Source organism: Rhineura floridana, chromosome 22 (genome assembly GCF_030035675.1).
Source record: "Rhineura floridana isolate rRhiFlo1 chromosome 22, rRhiFlo1.hap2, whole genome shotgun sequence".
In the NCBI taxonomy this organism is placed as follows: Eukaryota; Metazoa; Chordata; class Lepidosauria; order Squamata; family Rhineuridae; genus Rhineura; species Rhineura floridana.
The window spans coordinates 1,496,352-1,517,455 of record NC_084501.1 but is presented as its reverse complement, the minus strand read 5'-3'; the positions used below and the strand labels follow the sequence as shown (position 1 = coordinate 1,517,455).

General features: G+C 52.4%; 1 protein-coding gene across 4 annotated transcripts; it reads right to left on the bottom strand.

The window, feature by feature from the left end:
* Window positions 1-2,348: 2,348 nt before the first annotated feature.
* FRMD8 (FERM domain containing 8) lies at window positions 2,349-21,080 on the bottom strand. 4 transcript variants are annotated; one of them, XM_061606079.1, is made up of 11 exons: window positions 20,772-21,080; window positions 18,525-18,606; window positions 16,286-16,453; window positions 11,167-11,268; window positions 10,759-10,817; window positions 8,942-9,108; window positions 8,174-8,401; window positions 7,583-7,706; window positions 6,585-6,728; window positions 5,320-5,530; window positions 2,349-4,169 (listed from the first exon to the last, which is right to left on the bottom strand). In XM_061606079.1, the coding sequence occupies exons 1-11, from the start codon at window positions 20,787-20,789 to the stop codon at window positions 4,051-4,053; spliced, it is 1,422 nt and encodes a 473-aa protein (XP_061462063.1). In that variant the 5' UTR covers window positions 20,790-21,080; the 3' UTR covers window positions 2,349-4,050. The 4 variants fall into 4 exon arrangements, with proteins under 4 accessions (XP_061462063.1, XP_061462061.1, XP_061462062.1 ...); XM_061606077.1 differs by lacking the exon at window positions 20,772-21,080 and adding an exon at window positions 20,499-20,702; XM_061606078.1 differs by lacking the exon at window positions 20,772-21,080 and adding an exon at window positions 20,118-20,466.
* Between the last annotated feature and the right edge of the window lie 24 nt (window positions 21,081-21,104).

Here is a 21,104-nt window from a genome sequence, read left to right as displayed (position 1 = left end):
GTCTTGCCAAGATTGTATGCATTCTAATCAAAATCTAAAGATTGCATTTTAGCTAGCTGATGGAGATCTTTTAAGCCGTGTTTTATTATAAATTGAACCTCTGCAGTCAGAAGTGAGCACCACTTGAATTCAACATAGCTCACTCCCAGGAAACTGTACATAGGATTACACATACAAGAGGCCGGCAAAGAGGCAGGTATGTATATTGGATCAACACAGCTGCTGCCATTTTTGGATTATCTGTGGGCGTATCACCATGGAGTTGTCATGAGCTCCTGCACTTCAAAATGTACCACTGGGCTGTTACGAACATGGCCCTAGTTTCACCTGCGAAATTTTAGAGGATATGGTCTAGTAATCCAGAGGAGTGCAGTGGTAAACCAACCATCGTTAATATGCCCACCTTCAGGATCTCGGAAGTCTGCAGAAGTATGATACTGTTGCAGTAAATTGTCTTAGAACACAAGTTTTAGAAGTATTTTACTTATGCAGTATTTTCTTTCAGTAGTTTTTCAGCCTTCCCCCTTTGCACAAACCAGGTGTGTCATCCCCCCCCCCATTTTTCTAAGCCATCTCACACTGGCCTCTGTCCCAGACTTTTCTTTCACCTTATGAGCCTCAGGATCTGGTACGCTACTGACCCGACAACTCTTACGGACAAGCCAAATGAGCACAAACCAGATCAGCCAAGTCAGGCCCTTTTAGCCTGTACACATTTCACTTGGTCAACACTAAACAGGTCCCATTTTTAATGCAATTAACATCGAGCCAACAAAGTGGGCTGTGATCCTCCCCCTCAAGTATATGCCACAATATGTGTTGTGTTGTCTTCAGATGCCACAGGATTCTTACAGAGCCATACAGGCGTACCATTCCCTTGCCCTTCTTCCCTGTGTGACAAAATATCTCCTTACAAAGAGGTGCCATCGCAGCAGCAATGGCCCGAGGGTGGACAGCAAGTGGGCCAAAGAGCAGGTTGCACCCCATCCCCCCCACTGGCTACAGATGGACTCAAACCTGGGGGGGGCAATTCCTATCCACATGGGGGAATGTGTGTGTGAATCTGGCCAAAAAGGTTTAGTATGGAAAGAGGTGTGCCAGCCAAGTCTATGATGCTGGGAATCTGACTTTGCTGCAACTGCTTATGGTGGAAGCTGCACATGGAGACCCAACAGCTAGTGATGCTTCCGGTGCCAAAACGGTCCATTGAGAAGGTTCTGCAGACACCCCAATGTTGAGGCCTCAGCCAATCCCACCACTGGCACAAGCCAGAAAACTGCCTGGTTGAAGCAGAAGGCAGAGCAAGGCCAAACACCCAGCAGGCAGCAAAAGAGCTGGGCTGAGAGAGAGGAAGATTCTTTGGTGGCTTCAATAAGCAGTGAGGCCTACATCCAGTCATTCTCACAGAAATAGCTACTCCCTGTAATATTCTGTCTGTCTGGGACATAGGAAGGTGCTTTATTCAAAGTCAGACCATCCATCCACCTGCCTCAGTATTGCCTGCAGTGGCCGGCAGCAGCCCCCAGTGTGCCTTTCTTAGCCTGGCCTGGAGATGCTAGAAGTTGAACCTTTTGCATGCACAAGCGCTCAGCCACTGAGCTGCATCCCTACCTCCAGCTCTGCTGCCAGGACCATGCACAAGTGAAATAATGGCACATTCTTCCCCTTCAGCCCTGGCCTTCCTTTCCTCTGTAGTTTCACTGGTGTGGAATGTTAAACTGTAAGCGCCTCAGGGGAGGGACATCTGCCTTTGCGCTCTGCAAGTGCCATCCACCTTTACAGCACAAAAAATATTAATGGGAAGGAGGTGTAGACACAGTGATTGCTGGTCAAATTCCAGCTCTAATGCAGCATAATGTAGGCCAAACACAGCCATATTTATGGTGCTATAATTTAGAAGGCCCCCTCCCTGCCAAAAAAAACTTTTTAGAGGAACCACTGTAGTGTATTGGCAACAGAAGTCTGCTAGCAGCCATGGACTGGCTCATCACACCATAGCTCCATGAACCCCCACTGCATCATCCAGGTCTATATAGTTTTCTCAGGGCTGGGGAGCCAGGGCTCCAGATGTTGCTAGCCCAGCAGCCTGCACAGCCAATGGTCAGGGATCATGTTGTTCATCAACAGATTATAAAGGGCCCTCACAGGTTAGCCACACCTGCTGAAAGGATTTATAAATTGTTTTAGTCAGCTCAAAACAGGTCCAAAAGGAAATCCTAAAGAGATTCCCCCCCCAAGTCTGTCTTTTTAGACTATACAAGAAGGACCCCAATTCTTGCTTATACAGCACCCTCCTACCTTTAAGGCACTTTCAAAACCAAACATATTTTAAAACACACAGCACATAATTAAATCCACTGTCTTTATGGCAACAAACAATCCCTTTTACGAAGTTAGTGAGCAAACACACTCTGACAATAAAGATTAGTGAAAAACATGTTGCATAGTGTTGCTTTGGGGGCGGGGGCAGGAAGGCACTTTCACCACACTTTGTAAGCAAACTTTTGTTGCCAGCGTGGTACTTGTGAGCATATTACAAAGAGCAACAATGGCTGTTGCCTCCTTCAGGTGCACAGCATGGAGAGGTGATGGAACAAGGTGGGACAAATCCAGGTTTGGACCCAGCAGTAAAAATCATTATGGGAGTTGGAAGGAAACAGAGAAGGGCTCCCATTTTACAAGGGGACCAACAGTGGAAGGGGCAGGGAAACATCTGTGGCCCACCAGATGCTGCTGGACTTTCGGCTCCCATCATCGCTGACCAAGCTCGGGGCTACTGAGAAGTGAGAATCCAGCAACATCTGGAGAACTGCAAGTTTCTCTATTCCTGAACTGCAGATGCACCAAGGCATTTTTTGTTTCTACAGACACAGAAACAAATACTAGCGTTTTTCTAAATGCAACGACACCTACCCCTCATCCCAAAAGAGGTCTTTGGATTTAAAATAGCTTGCAGCACGCCAACATAGCTTTTCCCCCCCTTCCCAGTAGAAAAGTGCTCAAGTGGATGTGTGAAGTTAACAGATACTGTAAACACAACTCAATTTGACCAATTCTCAGGACGTCACCAAAGTGTGAACAAGGAGGGTCTGTGCACACTCTGTCTGTTCCTGCAAATATAGATGTAGCAGAACCAACTTAGCTTGCTTCAGCCTGCTCCAAGGGAACTGGAGCCGGGGGGGGGGCATTTGTGATGACTACAGAAGTTGTTCCCCCTTAAGAATGCCAGTACTGAGGACTGCAGGTAGATGTGCAGGGGTCCAGCTAGGTGCTCCACCACACATCCACTGGAGCGCCATCCCTGTGCATATGCACACTGTTGTGCAAATGTGCTCCAAGTTGCATCTAAAAGGAAATGGCACCACCTCCCAGCACTCCTTCCATTGAACGTTTCCCCTCTAGCTCCTCAGGCACCAAGCCATGTGGAAGGGGGGAGAATCCTTCCCCCATTAGTGGTTTGAAATAAATAAACAGAACAAGTATCCAGTCTGCAACAGTTTCTACAGATGCAACAAGTGCAGTAAGAGGCATATCAAGAAAAACACACATTTGATGCAAGATGAAAGCTCAGCTTCTCCTTTCACAATTTCCCCTCATAGAAAGTTCCTCTCCTGGATCCTCACACTCCTAACAGAACCAACTTGGATCTATTCTGTCCTCCTTCAGTTGAAGACGTTGTGGGGCAGGGGTGGCAGCCTCATTTGGATGGGCCCACTCAGACAGCACAGCAGCAGCTGCCGCCAGGAGCGGGGGGCGGGGAGAGAGAAGAAGCCCCTTCCCGGCACAAGAGCCGCCAACATCCTCTGCTGTACGCTGGGAACAAACTCAAAAATGGAGGACGGGGTAAAGTCCAAACAAGTCAGAAGAAGGCACGTCACCATTGCAGATGGAGTAAGATGGAGTATACTTGAGATGTATTCACTTGTGTGTTTTTTGGGGGGGGATTTTCAATAGCATCTAACCTTGGAAGGCAGTCCATATGCTGAAGATTCACACACACACCCCGCCCCAAGGCCTCCTGGTCCCATCCATGCCACCTGCGGAAGGGAGTCAGCCCTGTTCCAGGTTCTCAGCCGCCTGGACAGCTGAGTAGGAGGTGGGGGCGTTTGACAGCTGGCGGCCAAAGAAAGAGGTAGTCCTGCGGGGCTTCACCCTCTTGATCTCTTTCCCTGAAGACAGAGAGAGGCAGAAAGGGACAGGCTCAACAGCAGCAATGCAGAGCTTGCAACAATTCCCTCCCTGGAAGAGGCCTGCGGGTCAGACTGCTGCCCCTGTGCTTGGAGGCTCTCTTTTGCTGCCATGGCTAATAGCCATTGAACCAGGGGCAGTGAATCTTATTGGCTCTGTGGGCCAGCTCCTTCTCAGATCCTAGCCTCGCAAGCCAAGTTTGATTATTAAAGAGATCGAGGGTGGGGAACTGGTGGCCCTGCCCTCCCGATGTTGTTGGACTTCAACTGTTCCAGCCCAAACTCACATACCCTCCGACAATGGCTGCCCTGTGGCAGCAAGTGGCCTTGCTGGATGCACCCTTGCCCAGCAATCCTGCCTCTGGGAAGCGCAATGAGCAGGACATGAGCCCCACAGCCCCCTCCCATGGCATTTAGGGGTCTGGGGCGGTCCTTAAGAGAGATGCTGCTCCAGCCGTTTGATTCTTGTGGTGGCTCTTTTGTCCTCCTTTCCCATCTTTGGGGTGAGGTGAGCAGGACTCCACGCAGCCCTCCAAATGTGGTCACATCGCAGATTTGCATAAAGGGGTCAGGACATGGGCAGTTCCATTTTCACTCTTTTGTAATGACCCCCTAACATGGGATTCGCCTTTATCGCTTAGCTGTTGATGGGTCTGTCCTCTACGACTTGGATTTTTCTGGAATTATATTCACAGCAAGGACAGACCACGCTCTACAACTCTTCCTGGAAAACAGAATTTACATGGACACCGTCCGTTTTCTAGTACCTGTCCCTAAAGTGGAGATGAGCTGGATCGGAGCAAAACCCGATTGGAGCCGGGACGGTCCCCCAGATGCTGCTGAACTACTCCTCCCATCATCCCTGCCCACTGGCCACGCTGGCTGGGGCTGCTGGGAACTGGAGGGCACCCCACAGGCTCTCTCCCCTGCCTAGGCCAGCTGTCTCCCCACACTGGCCAACCGGAATCTGCCCCGGGAAGCCCACAAGCCCCCCCAAAAGCTAGCATGACAGGCTTAACCAACCCCCCCATAACACCGGCACTGCTCCCCTCCACCCCATGACCTTCTACAGGTGCAATTTACCTGTGTGTAAGAAGGCAAAATACCCCGCCCCTCCCTTTTGCCATCTTACCATCCTCAACGTAGTCTATGGTGGAGAGATTCTGGATCCGGCTGCAGAGGACACTGTTCTGCCGCTGCAGTTTGGGATTCCGCTGCCTGTCAGACGGGGGGCTCTGGGACGTGGGCGAGGGTGCAGCATTGGCAGCCGGCTCCAGAGGCACCCCCTCGGCAGCTGCGTTCAGCTCAATGCAATATTCTATCAGGCTGCTCATAAGTTCAGCCTGGAGAGGAGGAAGGCAGGCAGGCAGAGGCCGTGAGAACAGTGAGGAGGGCCGGGCGAGGGCCTGGGAGGCCAGGGTTCCAATCCCCACACAGCCCACTGGGTGCTTATGGGCCAGTCATTCTCTCTCAGCTTTGCCTACCTGACAGGGTTATGAGGAGGAACTGGCAGGGGTGGGAGGAGACCCCGCTATGCCACCCTGAGTTCCTTGGAGGAAAGGTGGAATAGAAAGCGTAACACAGAAATATAAAACGCTGCTGTTTTCTCTTAAATACTAATAAGCTTAGTTTGGTGCAGGGTTTTCAAAGACTTATAATAATAACCATTTCACTTTCACATGTGTTGTCCATCCAAAATCCTTACAACAAGGGCAGGCAACTTCTAGTCCTTCAGAAGTTGCGGACTACAACTTCCATCATGCTTTCCTACTGGCCATCCTGGCTGCGAATGATGGGCATTGGAGTCCAACATCGTCTGGAGGACCCTCACAGATGTTCCCCACCCCTGCCTTACTACAACCCTATCAGTCAGTCTCCACACTGGGGCAGTTGCTGATTATCTGAGGCCACCTAAGAAATCCACAGTAGGGGAAAGGCTCAGCCTGGGGCTTCCTGGTGCACAGCTCACTCTGGCTGGGGCTGATGGGGGTTGCAGTCCAGAAGAACTGGGGGGGCACGAGCACAGACCCAGACAATCTTTATTTCATTTTATTATCTATTTATTTACTATCTCGTTTTTCCTCCAAGGAGCTCAAGGTGGTGTACAAACATGATTCTTCTCATCCCGATTTTATTCCAACAATCACCCTGTGAGGCAGGTTAGGCTGAGAGAGCATGACTGGACCCAGGTCACCCAGTGAGCTTCATGGCCAAGCAGGGATTTGAATCCAGGTCCCGGTCCGACACTCTAATCACTACACCACACTGGGTTTAGGAGCAGGAGCCCTCCCCCTGAGGTGCTCTGCTAGGGTGTTCGCAGCAGCTCCGCACCACTGCTGGGAGGGCACGGGGCCCACAGGGGCTGGCACAAATGTACACACACTCACACACCCCTACCTGCTTGGAGTAGACCTTCAGCAGCTTGTTGACGGGGGTGCCTTCATTCTCCCCATCAAACTCTAGCCACAGGATGTGGTCCTCCTCACTGGGGAATGTGTGGTCCCAGGAGAGTTCCTGGAAGCGCAGGCCCAGCAAGATGTGCTGCCAGGGAGGGATGGAGGGTCAGGCAGAGAGCTGAGGGAAGGGTGGGATCGGGCAGGGGAGGCCAAGCGCATGAGCCCAGCCGGAGACAACGCATCTGGCTTCCCTTTCAGAACAGGGAAAGGACCCCAAAACCACCACTTCCTCCTGCACCCACAAGCTCCCTCCCCACTACTGCAGCCCCTGCAAGCCAGCAGACAGAGAAGGAGGGCTCCCAGTGGTAAGAGCTGCAGGCAGCTCAGCCCAGAAAGCCAAGCCGCTGCCCGAAAGAGAGCACCAGTCACTAGCCAGAACAGGGCTGGCTTAGCCAGAGCAGACCCATTCCAGCAAGCCCCCCCCACAATGCTTGGGGGGTTCAACCCCTACGTCTAGTCCAGGGCCCCAAGGGGGATGCAAACACCCCCCTCCCCAGTCAACAGACTGATGGTTTGATGAGCAAGGAGGGGAGCTGATTTGCACAGGCTCAGCCAAGCAGGTTAGATCTGCATGAGGCGGCCACATCCAGGGCTGTCAAGTGCTCCCTCCCCCGCCCCCTTGGCTAAGGGTGAATGTGGCCTTTGGGCCAAAAAAGGGCTAGCTGTCCCCCCTCCCACAGCAGTAGTTCCGTTCGAGACCCGTGGCCCACAGACAGAGCTGGAACAACAGCAGAGCCATCCCACAAGAATTCCTCCACCCCCGTAAGGAAGCCTGCTCCCCGAACGCCCAGCCAGGGCAACAGCGATTGCTGAGCAGAGGAGCAAGACATTCAGCCCTGTCTGCATAAGCTTGAAAGGAGGGACCTCTCAACAGCCCAGGGCTCTGGGAAGGGGAGGCTGCCACGGCTGGCAGAGCCAGCCACCCTCGCAGGGAGTTACCTTCTCTTTGCTGTCGATGATGTAGACGCCCTCCAGGCTGATGGCTACCATCACTGCCTTGCGCCCGCCCCGGTGCAGCAGGCCCTGGGCTGGCTTGTCGATTTCCCCGGAGAAAAAGGCACAGCTGGGGAGAGTTCAGGGAGGAAATGCAGACAGAGAGAGATTCACAACCAGGGAGAGGATGGCTGCTGCGCTCAGGCCTGCTTGGGGGCTTCCTAGAGGAGACCCCTGCTCGGCCGCAGTGAGAACCAGATGCTGGCCTAGATGGCCCCTTTGGCCTGGTCCAGCAGGCAGGTAATTCCTACGTTCTGACAGAGCACACACCAAACACCTGAACAGGGCAACCTGCAAGGGCAGCGCACCTTGGGGCACAAAAGGCTTTCCCCCCAAGCTGCCTCTGCCAGACTCACTATGCGCCCTCAGTCAAGTCAATCACAGATGGCTCTGCACCCATTCAGACACGGGCGTCCTAAAGAAAAACCCCTTTCCTATTTCGGTTCTGCCTCCCCACACACATACCCAGGCTACATTCTTTGTCCTTGGACACCCTAGCTGCCCATGCCCCACCCTTCCCACAGCCACCAAGCCTACCCATAATGTGGCAGCTCGTGGCACTTCTGCAGGTAGGCGTGGTAAAGCTTGCGCAGGGCGGCCCGTTCCTCGCAGGCCCCCTCCTCTTCCTCAGGCACCAGACGGTAGGCCTGCAGCAAGCCCTGCTCGTCGGCAGGGGGACGGGCAGCACTACGCTTCCACAGGGCTGTGAGGATCCCGTGGCCTCTTCGGCAAAGGTGGGAGGGCAGGAAGGAGTCCAACCTCTCTCTGGGGGGGGGGAAGGGAGAAGCCCATTCAGCACAGGGCAAAGAGGAAGAGCCCTCCCCCTCTGTGCCCCCCCAACAGAAGCTCTGTGGGCCTCAGCTCAAAGACCTACATGCATTTCCTTATTGGGGGAACAATTGCAATTTGAACCTCCCCTGCCTTATAGGCTTCTCAGGCCAGCAGCCCACGCAGACGTGCAGAGTCACAAGGCTCCACCCATTCAGTTCTCTTCTTTTCATCGAGGCCCAGTTCATACATGACAGCTGCCAGGCAGTTGCTCAGGAACTGCTGACTGCGAGTGTGTTCGGCTCCACGCTCCCCCACTCTCCACAGTCCATGCCTGTCACTCATCCTGAGCCTTTGATGGTCCTCCTTGCAGAGGAGGGTGAACCTGTGGCCCTCTCAAAGTTGTTGCACACCAGTAGGCCCAATGGTCAGGGATGGAGGGAGCCCAGCAACATCTGCACCCCCAGGTTCTCCATCCCCATGGAAGAAGGGCACCCCACAGACATCAGCTGCAGCTGTATCCCCCCTCCCACTCACTTCAGGAAAGAAGCCGTGTGCTGCTCCGGATCGTAGGGTCCCAGGTTCACCCGGCACACCAAGGCCCCCAGCACCTCGCAGTCCGCCAGGTCACAGGGATACCGCCCTTCCAGAATGTTGTATTTGGCCTCCTCGTACAAGAGCCGCAGAACATCCTCATCCTGGATCTTTTTGGAGGAGGAAAGGATACACACACAGCAAACAGAGTCAAAATCTTTTGTACACCGCCCAGAGAGCCACTCGCTATGGGCGGTTTAAAAATGAAAAAAACAAAAAAAACAAATGAAACAAACAAAATCCAAAAAGGCATCAAGGGAGTCAGCCTCCTCCCCACAACAGTCTCCATTTTATTTATGCTACGTCTATCCTGCCCTGCCTCCAACGAGCAAAGGGAGGGTCTGTGCACCCCTTTCCCCCTCACAACCTCTGACTGGCAGCTGCAAGCGCTCTCCAGGTTCCCGAGGGAGAACTTCCCAGCCGTAGCTGGAAATGCCAACAGCCTGGAGCCTTTTTGTTTTAAATTAATTTTTATTGGCGTTTTTGACTTATAAAGTAATCGACACAGCATATAGACTTTGTGATAAGCACAAATGATATAGTGAAAACTAACAAAGATAGCATGAAAGCAGGAAAACAAAAAGAAGCCCATACATAGAAACCCACCTATTATTATTGTAATAATATGACCCAGCCATCAACCCCCTACCCTGACTCCCCACCCCCCCGGCATGTCATCGCATGCAAAGCAGGAGCTCTGCCACTAAGCTATGCTCAGGCTCACGAATGGCCCAAGGCCACCTTGTGCTTCAGGGCCAAGTGGGGACTTTGGTCTCCTCAGGCTGACTGCTGAAGACTACGCCACACAACAGCTAGCGTAGAGAGGGCACACACCATCACAGCTGGTTAACCTGGAAATATATTTTTCCCTGCTTTTGGTCTATCACAAGAATGACAGGCAGACCTACTCTGGACCTACTCAGTGCCTTGATGGGAGACAGCTTGGGGACCCCCATATAGACGATGTTGAGATCCAGCATGGAAGACAGGCGGGACATAAATGCCGCAGAATACACATCACCCCTCCGTTTCTGACATTCAGGCTGCTGAGTGTGGTTGCTCATAAGGCCAACATGGCACAGCCCATGCACCAGAGCGGGGGAGGAGGCACTGGCAGGGTTGTGGGTTCACAGAAAAGGTCACACAAAGACAAAAAACCTCAGGGGAAGAAGTCCAAAGGCATGGTGGAACCCCCAAAACAGCCCAATGAGGTCTGAGCAAGCTCAGTGGCCATGGAATGCCAACTGACTAATGAAATAGAAAACAGGGGTGGGTAAGGGGAGAGAGGACTGGAACGGAGTGGCTGGCTCCCTGAACAGGGAGCGCTCCTCGCTGCAGCATTTTGTTGCAGAGCCCACTTGTGAGGGCAGGACGCCTGGCGAGAGTGAGCAGCAATGCTTGGGGGGGTCATGTCCTGCCTTCCACCTACCCCCAAATCCATAAATTGATCTCCATGCACCAACACCGTAAGTATAGAGCCGCTAAGCTGTGGAACTCCCTCCCCACCTTTCAGCAAATGCTAAAGACGCACCTCTTTACCCTGGCCTTCGAGATGTGTATTTTCAAGACCCACCCTATTTTCTGTGATGTCGTTTAGGTTGTTTTTAACTGTGTTTGAAACTGTTGTAACCCGCCCTGGGACCTCTGGGTGAAGGGCAGGTAATAAATCCTAATTCTAATAATAGTAACAACAGCCTTACCCTGAAAGGCAGAATAAAAGAAATGTATTAAACTAAACACCACCTCCAGGAGGAACTCACCTGCGCCTCCTTCCTTCTCGAGAAAAAGATGTTTCTTCGGAACTGCAGTGAGGGCTCATCTGCAAAGGAGAAAGAGAAGCAGGAGACAGGTCACAGCCCAACAGCCTGGCCTCCTCGGGGCAGAGCAAAAGAAGCAGCAGCCAGGAGCCCCCAAAAGCCGAGAGCAAGGACCCTGCGGTGCAGGCTGATCCCAGGGAGGACCACACCAACCCACAGCATTGCCAGCCAACATCCACGGCAGGAATCACAGCCTGTGTCCCCAACAGCTTTCAAAACCAGCGCACAGAGCAATGCCAGCTAGCCCACTAGGCACCACTTCCCCTCTAGAACTCACAGCCCTAAACTCTCTGCCAGGTGTTCAGAGAGAGCAGAGAAGGACAGAGGAGGAAACTTTGCTCACATCCACACCTTCGAAGATCTCATCCTTGGAACAGCTGGTGAATCGGAAGAGGAGATCTTGCCACTGCCGGCAAACCTTGTAGGGCTGGTGCTTTGGCTTTAGCTGCAGTTCTGCAAGGAAAGATGGGGGGCTCAATAGGCTCTGCAGAGACCACCCTCCCTACCTGAAGAAGAGGGGGGAGCAGTGGGAAGGTCCATGGCTGTCGGGGGGGCTTGCCACGGCTGTCGGGGGGGGCTTGCCACGGCTGTCGGGGGGGGCTTGCCACGGCTGTCGGGGGGGGCTTGCCACGGCTGTCGGGGGGGGCTTGCCACGGCTGTCGGGGGGGCTTGCCACGGCTGTCGGGGGGGCTTGCCACGGCTGTCGGGGGGGCTTGCCACGGCTGTCGGGGGGGCTTGCCACGGCTGTCGGGGGGGCTTGCCACGGCTGTCGGGGGGGCTTGCCACGGCTGTCGGGGGGCTTGCCACGGCTGTCGGGGGGGCTTGCCACGGCTGTCGGGGGGGCTTGCCACGGCTGTCGGGGGGGCTTGCCACGGCTGTCGGGGGGGGCTTGCCACAGCTGCCCCCCTCCACCCAATGCATCACACACCCCGCTTCTCAACACACCCCGAATTATACTGATGCAGAATTTCCTCCTTGGCAAAGGGACCCACAACTGGGTGCTGGAATATCTAGGAACAGAGCACTGTTACTCTAGCCTTGACAAGCACATTTTATCTCGCGAATGCAAACGTTTGCCACCATAGGCTGGGTCTCACTGCCAGCTCCCTGCCCCAGAGCAAGGCTGCCAGCCTATCCCTTCTCCACCACCCCCGGCCCCATACACATGGGCCAGCATGCAGCAGAAACCAACCCTGATCACACCCATTTCCCCCCTTTTGTCCTTATCATTGTGTATTGTTGATTGCAAGCTGACCTGATCATTTGTTAGAAAAGAGAGACATAAATACAAGGCAAGAAGCGAAAAGCCCCACAAGCAAAGGGGCAGACAGGATGGCTCTTCAAGGGAACTCTAACGAGTCAAGCCACACCCAGCCGTGGGAGGCACAACCAGCCCACAGCCTAACTTGACTCAAGTATTGGCACCAGCTTTGAGAGGGTCCTCCTGGTCAAAGTGGACATCCTCCTCTGTCAGCGGACACTGGTGGGCTTACCTGGCTATGGTGGCAATGCTACAGACTTACTTTTTAAAAAGTTATGCTGAGAATCTGGGGATTAGGATTCATTGGGGGGCATGGAACTGTGCCCCCTTGCACCCCACCCCTGACACCCACGGGTCTGCCTTAGCTCTGAGCAGCCAATTCCTTCAGGCTCCTCCCTGAAGCGTCACCTGACAGCAGCCATTCCATCAGAGTAAGGCACAAGGAGAGAAGGGAAGCAGGGCTACTCCATCGGCTCAGCTGAGAGACTAGCAACTTTTGACTTCTCCTCTCCTTTAACTGTTGTCCATTCCAGCTGGTCATTACAAAAACTGCAGTCAAAATCTAATAACCAACCTTGCCTGTTTCCTCCTCCCTCCCAATCCCTTTTGGGTCTGTAAGAAAGCTGCTGCAAAAGCCTTCTTTGGCTGAAAAGCCTTTTTTACAAGATAATATAATCAGCATTTAAAGCACGTCACTAAAGTTTAATTACCGTATATTCCGGCGTATAAGACAACTGGGCGTATAAGATGACCCCCAACTTTTGAGAAGATTTTCCTGGGTTAAAAAGTCATCTTATACGCCGGAATAACAGCCCCCCAACCACAGCCACAACTCTTCAACCCGCTTGCCCCCATAGCAACCTGCCCCCAGCCGCAAGAAAGACCCTGATCCCCGTTTAAAAAGCCAGCGTCCCTCTCCCCTTTCTTCCCTGCGTGGCCAGCGCCCCCTCGCCCCATAGCCCGCACCGACCTTTGCCCACCAAGAAGTGGATGTCGCTGAGCACCTCGTTCTTGAAGAGGAAGGCGAAGCGCTCCTGCACCGTTGGCTTCGTCGCCTGCCAGTTGTAGGCCGGCTCCCGCGGTGCCAGCAGGCCGGAGGCAGCGGCGGCGGTGGAGGGCGCCGAGGAGGAGACCGGAGGAGCAGCTGTCGGCAGCGGGTTCCCGCCTCCGCCGCCTCCCGCTGCTGCTGCCGCCGCCCGGTGGTTGTGCGTCAGCGGAGGTGCCGGCGCGGCCTGCGGCGGCAAGAGCAACGAAAGCGGCCCGCCGTTGGCCGCCCGAGGAGGAGCAGCCGCCGTGGCCGCGGCCCCGTCGCTCGCCTGAGCAGCCGCGGGCGGAGGAGCAGCAGCAGCGGCGGGAGGCGGCGCAGGCGAGGCCGCCACGGAGGAGAAGGACGCGGGGAGGCTGCTGCTGCTGCTGCTGCCGCCCGGTGGTTGTGCGTCAGCGGAGGTGCCGGCGCGGCCTGCGGCGGCGAGAACAACGAAAGCGGCCCGCCGTTGGCCGCCTGAGGAGGAGCAGCCACCGCCGCCGCGGCCCCGTCGCTCGCCTGAGCAGCCGCGGGCGGAGGAGCAGCAGCGGCGGCGGGAGGCGGCGCAGGCGAGGCCGCCACGGAGGAGAAGGACGCGGGGAGGCTGCTGCTGCTGCTCCCCGCCCCGGCCGCCATTTTGCGGCGGAGGAGGCCACGCAGGAGATGGCAGGGACGGAGGAGCAATGGGGATTCCCCTCAGGGGAGGGGACGCCGGGCCAGGCTGCAAGCAGGAGAAATACGGTACTATATTCCGGCGTATAAGACGACACCCGGCGTATAAGACGACCCCCAACTTTTGTGAAGATTTTCCTGGGTTAAAAAGTCGTCTTATACGCCGGAATATACGGTAGGCTCACGAGCCACAGGTTCCACAGCAATGATGTAAGGTATTTTAAGGAATGAGCAAGTTGGACAGTGATATGAATTCTTTCTTTCGGTGTTGGGGAATACTGCACTAAATATTGAAAATTATTAAAGTTACTATGTAATGAATCACCTTTCACATAAACATCAAGGCAATTTACAACCAAATACAACTAAACATAAGATTTAAAATAATACAAATAAACATATAGGGTATGAGGAATTTTTTTTTCCTCGTTGAGCTGGAAAAGCTTGTCAAAACAAGAATGTCTTCAATTGTTTCTGGAAACAAAAAATAGTGGGTGACTGTCTTATCGCAACAGGGATGCTGTTTCACAAAACAGGGGCAGCTTCAGTTCTTTACCTGAAATGATTTTTAATGGGGTTGTGAAAGAATTGGAGAACACTTGTGAATTTTAAGACATAAAACCCAGTGGCAAACCCTTCTCTTACACCTTCTGGCTTCTGAATCAGGCCCAAAGGGGCCCATCTAATCCAACATCCTGTTCTCACAGTGGCCAACCAGATCCCCAGTGGGCAGCACGCAAGCAGGATCTGAGCACAACAGCATTCTTCCCTCCCGCAGTTTCCAGTCACTGGTTTGCATGCAACACTGGTTATGAATTATGGTTAGGCACATTGACTACAGCACACAATCTGTCCAGCCATGGTTAATGGCCAGCGCTATGCATTCTGTTTAGATTCTTTTTTAAAAAGAAGGCATGGGAAACTGTTTAGTGTAGTGTTTCCACCATGCCTATAGAGTTGCATGCATAAATGTGTGTGCTTCCTGGAGAGAGTCATCTGGGAAAAAACCCTGACAATTTCATAGAATCATAGAATAGTAGAGTTGGAAGGGGCCTACAAGGCCATCAAGTCCACCCCCCTGCACAATGCAGGAATCCAAATCAAAGCATTCCCGACAGATGGCTGTCCAGCTGCCTCTTGAAGGCCTCCAGTGTCAGAGAGCCCACTATCTCTCTAGGTAATTGGTTCCACTGTCGTATGGCTCTAACAGTTAGGAAGTTTTTCCTGATGTCCAGTCGAAATCTGGTTTCCTACACCTTGGGCCCATTATTCCGTGTCCTGCACTCTGGGACGATCGAGAAGAAATCCTGGCCCTCCTCTGTGTGACAACCTTTCATGTACTTGAAGAGTGCTATCATATCTCCCCTCAGTCTTCTCTTCTCCAGGCTAAACATGCCCAGTTCTTTCAGTCTCTCCTCACAGGGCTTTGTTCCCAGTCCCCTGATCATCCTCCTCTGAACCTGTTCCAGTTTGTCTGTATCCTTCTTGAAGTGAAATTTTATCTTATTGATTTTAGATTTCACTGGAAGAACATTTAAAGACCAGAAGCATGACTTATGTCACTGAGACGCCATACCCAACTCTGCGGAACTGCTTCCCACTAGAAACCAGGCAGGCCCCGTCCCTGCTAAGTTTCAGGCGCCTGGTTAAAATGGTTTTGTTTCAGGAGGCCTTTGCACCATGAATGCTGTTCTGGAATTTTAACTTCTGATGTTTGATTTACATTTTTAAGTTTTATATATTGTAGGTTTTCATTTTGTAAGCTGCTTTGAGACCCATACGCAGTGAAAAGCAGGGTATGATTTTTTAAACAAACAAACATGAGAAGAGCCTGCCTGCTGGATCAGGCCAAAGGGGCCCTTTCAGCTGGAGATCCTGTCCTCACCGTGGCCAGCCAGATGCCCATTACAGGAAGGAGGCCTGCAAGCAGAACCTCGCACTTTATTTACATTGTACTCGTTTATACAACAATGCATTTCTAACAAGGGGAGTGGGAACAGCGGGTGCGTAGAGGGAAACTACAGAGAAAAATATAGCCGCAGGTGCCACATCCCTGAAGATAGGTCAGCTGTGTTTATTGCCATACTGCAGACATGGGCTGAGGCTGAGAGGATGGTGAATTGCTTAAAGCAACTTTGGGGGCTCCTACTACAAGCCACATTCAAAGTGGGGACTCCTCTGATTTGTACCTCAGTCATTTATCCAGGTTGCTGCATCAGTTCTGAACAGATGGCTTGCAGCTATATCCTGTGATTAGTTTATCAAGTGCCAGAAATCAGCATAGCCCAGAGAGTGGTTAAGGGAAAGGCACTCTGCACATGCTCAGGTGCACTTTCTTCCAGAATTAAGGAACACGAGAAGGTGACAGGACACTGACATGAGAGGAAGATACTCTCCATATGGTCAAATACCCGACTACTAGCTGCCATCACAAGAGATATGCCAGGAGTGCCAGAAGCAGCAACGGAGTTAAGTGTGAAGGACTAGTATGGAAAAGAGCCTCAGAACCTTACCAAGAAAGGGGGACACCAGCCATAGAGAAAAAACCTCCAGGGAATATGTGGGCAGCCTCAGGGTATCCAAGACAATCCGATGCAGCTCATGCGCTGTGATCGATGGCAAGTTGTCCAGCGTTAGCCTCACTACTGTGTCGTCAATCAGATAGACCAGGACGTCGAGAGCTGGGAGAAGAACGAGGAGAGGATTGGGACCCAGTATATCTCTTGAGACTCAGCAGAGTTCTCGTGTGATTCAGATTCCCAAAAAACTCCCTCCCTCTTTCCATGCAAAATGGAGGGCCCCCAAATCCAATGGTCTCCTTTGCTTTTCAGAAGAAGGAACCAGATTCAAGCCGGTCTCAGACATTCAGTGCTGGCGACTAAATGTTCTTTCTTCTCTGGCACAGCACAGAATTAGGAGTTTAACACACACACCCCATATACATATTGCAGTGCCTTGCAAAAGTAATCAGACCACTGACCAATGCTCTCATATTACTGAATTACAAATGGTACACTAATTTCTGTATGATCTTTTATTTTGAAACGCTAAAACTCAAAATCAGTTATTGTAAGGTGACATTGGTTTTATTTTGGGAAATGTTTGTAAAAAAACTGAAACATGCTGCTTGCATAAATATTCAAACCCCCCCCCATTAATATTTGGTAGAGCCACCTTTCGCTGCAATAACAGCTTTAAGTCTTTTAGAGTTGGTATGTACCAGCTTTGCACACAGTGTCGGAGGGATTTGGGCCCATTCTTCTTGGCAGATTTGCTCCAGGTTGTTCAGGTTGGGTGGACGTTGCTTGTGGACTGCAGTTTTCAAAGAGTGCCACAGATTCTCAATGGGATTGAGATCAGGACTTTGACTGGGCCACTGTAGGACATTCACCTTTGTGTTCTTGAGCCACTCCAGTGTTGCTTTGGCCTTGGGCTTGGGATCATTGTCCTGCTGAAAAGTGAATTTCCTCCCAAGCTTCAGTTTCTTTAGTGGACTGAAGCAGGTTCTCTTGCAGTATTTCCCAGTCTTTTGCTCCATCCATTCTTCCTTTGATTTTGACAAGGTGCCCAGTCCCAGCTGATGAGAAGCATCCCCACAGCATGATGCTGCCACCACCACATTTCACTGTAGGGATGGTGTGTCTTGAGGCATGGGCAGTGTTAGGTCTGCGCCACACATAGTGCTGAGTTTTGGCCAAAAGGTTCTATCTTGGTCTCATCTGACCACAAAACCTTTCCCCACATGGCAGATGGGGCACTCACACGCTTTCTGGCAAACTCCAGATGTGGTTTCAGATGGTACTTTTTGAGTAACGGCTTCTTTCTTGCCACCCTCCCATACAGGCCAGGGTTATGCAGAGCTCTTGATATGGCTGACTGGTGCACCATTACTCCACTCTCAGCCACTGAACTCTGTAGCTCCTTCAAAGCAATTGTTGGCCTCTGCAGCTTCTCTTGCAAGTCTCCTTGTTCGAGTGCTGAGTTTTGAGGGATGGCCTTTTCTTGGCAGTGCCTGGGTGGTGTGATGCAGCTTCCAGTTCCTGATTATTGATCCAGCTGTGCTCACTGGGATATCCAAACACTTGGATATTATCTTGTATCCTTTTCCTAATCTATGCATTTGTATTACATTATCTCTCACTTCTGCAGAATGCTCTTTGGTGTTCATTTTCCTTCAGATCCACAGCCTGACCAAGGATCCTTCAACAGCAGGGTTTTTATCCTGACAGTGTGACAGCAACTTAATGGTTCACAGGTGGAGGCCAAAGGTAAGGTAATTGTGTCCTTGACAGGGCAATTTCTTTCATCTGTGTAAACTGGGAGCTTCCACAGCAGATGGGTTGAATACTTATGCAAGCAACATGTTTCAGTTTTTTATGTTTCGTACAAACATTTCCCAACATAAAACCAATGTCAGCTTACAATAATTGATTTTGAGTTTCAGTTTTCAAAATAAAATATCTTACAGAACGAAATTACAATGTACCATTTGTAATTCATTAATATGAAAGCATTGGTCAGGGGTCTGACTGCTTTTACAAGGCACTGTATATACACACACCTATATATACATTACATAGACATACATATATACACACACACACACATATATATGCCAGAGGCACAGCATGGCCTGACAAGCAAAGGGTCCTTACAGATCTTCAGGATCTCCCCCAGCTCTGCCAACATGCTGCCGGCAGTACCCCCCCGCCCGCCCAGGCCCTTTCCTTAGCCCCTCCCCTTTCCACTCACTTCGGGGTCCAGTAGAGGAGATGCTGCTACGCTGCGACCGCTCGCCCACACTGGGGGGCACGCTGAGCTTGTCCCCCTCCATCTGCAGAGACAAACCAGCCACACATCTGAAGCACGTTGAACTTGGGTGTGGGTTCAAATCCCAGACACAGGATGTATTTTAGGGTGAGGAACTGCTTCATACCGAGACAGATGATCAGTTCCCCGAGCTCATGCATGGAGCTCACCAGGAGCAGCTCTCCAGGATTTTAGGCAGGAGGCAGTCCCAGCCCTTCCTGCAAGTGCCACTGGGGACTGAACTTGGAACCTTTCGCACACAGGCGTTCCCCGGGCAACTAAGGCTGTAGCTCAGGGCCAAGCACCTCCTTCCCATGCATTTGACCTCTCATGCTGACTTGCAGCCCTTTTTTGCTGTTGCCTTTTTTAAAAAGGAACTTATTTTAACCCTAGCCCCCAGTCTGTGCTGCTGGAGGGAGGGGTTTAGGATCTAGAGGATGTCTCCGACCACTGCCCTTCACAAGTGGGACACTGACCCGCTAGTGCAAAGCCCCTGCCAGAAATGCGCCAGAGGAAGCGCTTCCACAGGTGGCAGAGGGCCCTGAAACAGCGTGTGGGAATCCATTTTCTGGAGAGGGGACCAATCCAGATCTCTCTGCTCCACAAGCCTGGAGCTGATGCAGCTGAAAAGACCACACCCTACCCCTTGCCCTGGCTGTCAGGGGTGCCACTGCCCCTTAAGATGGCTCTGGTAACTGCACAAGGGGGGGGGTCCTTTAATTCAAGGCCAGGCAGAGGGCAGATCTGGATCGACTGGTAGATCTGTGGGTGGCGTAGTCGGCTGGCAAGGAGTTCTGACTCCCAGCTGTTTCACAACAGCAGCAACAAAACTCCCTGTTAGAGCCATACGACAGTGGAACCAATGACCTAGAGAGGTAGTGGGCTCTCCAACACTGGAGGCATTCAAGAGGCAGCTGGACAGCCATCTGTCGGGAATGCTTTGATTTGGATTCCTGCATTGAGCAGGGGGTTGGACCTGATGGCCTTGTAGGCCCCTTCCAACTCTACTATTCTATGATTCTATGAAAATGATCCCCCACTGTGGAAATTAAGACAGCCCATGGTGCCAAGGAGTGGGTTTTTGCATGGAAGGACTGCGAGTTCAGTTCAGTTCTGACACTCAAATTCTTGGCCTGAGTTCTTTTGTTCTGTGTCTTTTGCACCAGGCTCTGTGAGTCTGGGTTCTAGTGAAAAGCAGTATGTCCTGCCCATCTTTGCTTTAACTGAACCATGTCTTTTTTTTATTTCTTAACTGCTAGTTCACAACTGTATTGTTCTAGTCAGTATCAGTGACAACTACTAATAGTAATATAATTTTAAAACTATATTTTGTGTGGAAAACACACACAGGCTGTGTACACATTACCAGCCTAAAATACAGCAAAGTTCTTTTTCTCCAATCAGATCGAAGCTGGCTTGGGGAAAAAATGCCTCAAAACACAGCATTTTATACGAAAAAACAGCAGAGACACGGATTGCAGCTAACATTGTGTGTACACCTTAGTGGAGTGCAAAATAAAGAAGTACAGTACATACACACACGGCTGCTTGTACTGGGCATTTTGCACAAGCTTTTGGCGAAAAGCAATACATCCGACAATTGCAGGGAGAAGGTCCCACGCACAGTCACAAGCGCCTCCAGTTAAACAAGCGATCAGGCAGCTAGAGGTGGGGACGGCCTCTCTTCGCCTGACCCTCTGGAGAGCCGCTGCCAGTCAGTGCAGGCAACGCTGGGTTAGACGAGGCAGTAGCCTAAGCAAAGGCCGCTTCCTCCGTCGCCGGGTGCCGCCTCTTTTCTTGCCTCCACCCCCACGCCCTTGTCTTTCCTCCCTCAGCGCTGCCTCTCGCCTTCCCGCCGTCCCCGGCCGGCCGCCTCGGCTAGCCGCCCCTTTTTGAGGGCAAGCCCCTCTGCGCTACCTCGCTCGGTCTTCCTTTGGGAAAAGGCGCCGCCGTCGGCCGACCGGCCCCAAGAAGGCCCCGAGAAAGCCCCTGCCGGCGCCCTAGCCAGCTCCTCGGCATCCGAAGGGAAGAGAGGAAGGAGCGCGGCTGGGCGGGGCATTGCCCAGGTGGGCGACGGCCAAGTGAGGAGTGGGAAGGGGCGCGCCCAGAGGAGGAGGAGCAGCAGCAGCAGCAGCAGCAGCAGCAGCGAGAGGAGGATCAAGCGCCCAGCTCGCCCACCCCTCTCCTTACCTGGCCCTTCTCTCCCATCCTTGCCGGAGGGAAAGCCCTTCCGCAATCCTAAGGGACCCCCACACAAGTTGCGTCTGGCGTCACTCCTACCGAGCTCGCCTATTGGCTGCCTCTTCCAGCCCAGGAATTTCTCCGGACGGGGGGGGGCAGGGGAAACAGACGAAAGAAGTTGTGCGCACGCGTGTATGCCACCCCCACCCCTCTCGGGACGTCACGCCGGGAAGTTGGGCAAGCCTGGGTGGGGGGTTGTGACGCGCTTGCAATAGAGAGACTACGGTAGGTAGCTGGGGAACGGGCAGCTGCGTGAAGGGGAGAAGAAAGAAGAGGAGCGCC

Excerpts from the sequence above, each read along its gene's own strand:
- FRMD8 (XM_061606077.1), bottom strand. The coding sequence starts at position 20,600 with ATGCCGAGGAGCTGGCTAGGGCGCCGGCAGGGGCTTTCTCGGGGCCTT. Across the intron at positions 10,818-11,166 it reads CAAGGATGAGATCTTCGAAG|ATGAGCCCTCACTGCAGTTC; the intron begins GTGTGGATGTGA and ends TCTCCTTTGCAG. Across the intron at positions 8,402-8,941 it reads CACACGGCTTCTTTCCTGAA|AGAGAGGTTGGACTCCTTCC; the intron begins GTGAGTGGGAGG and ends CCCCCCCCCCAG.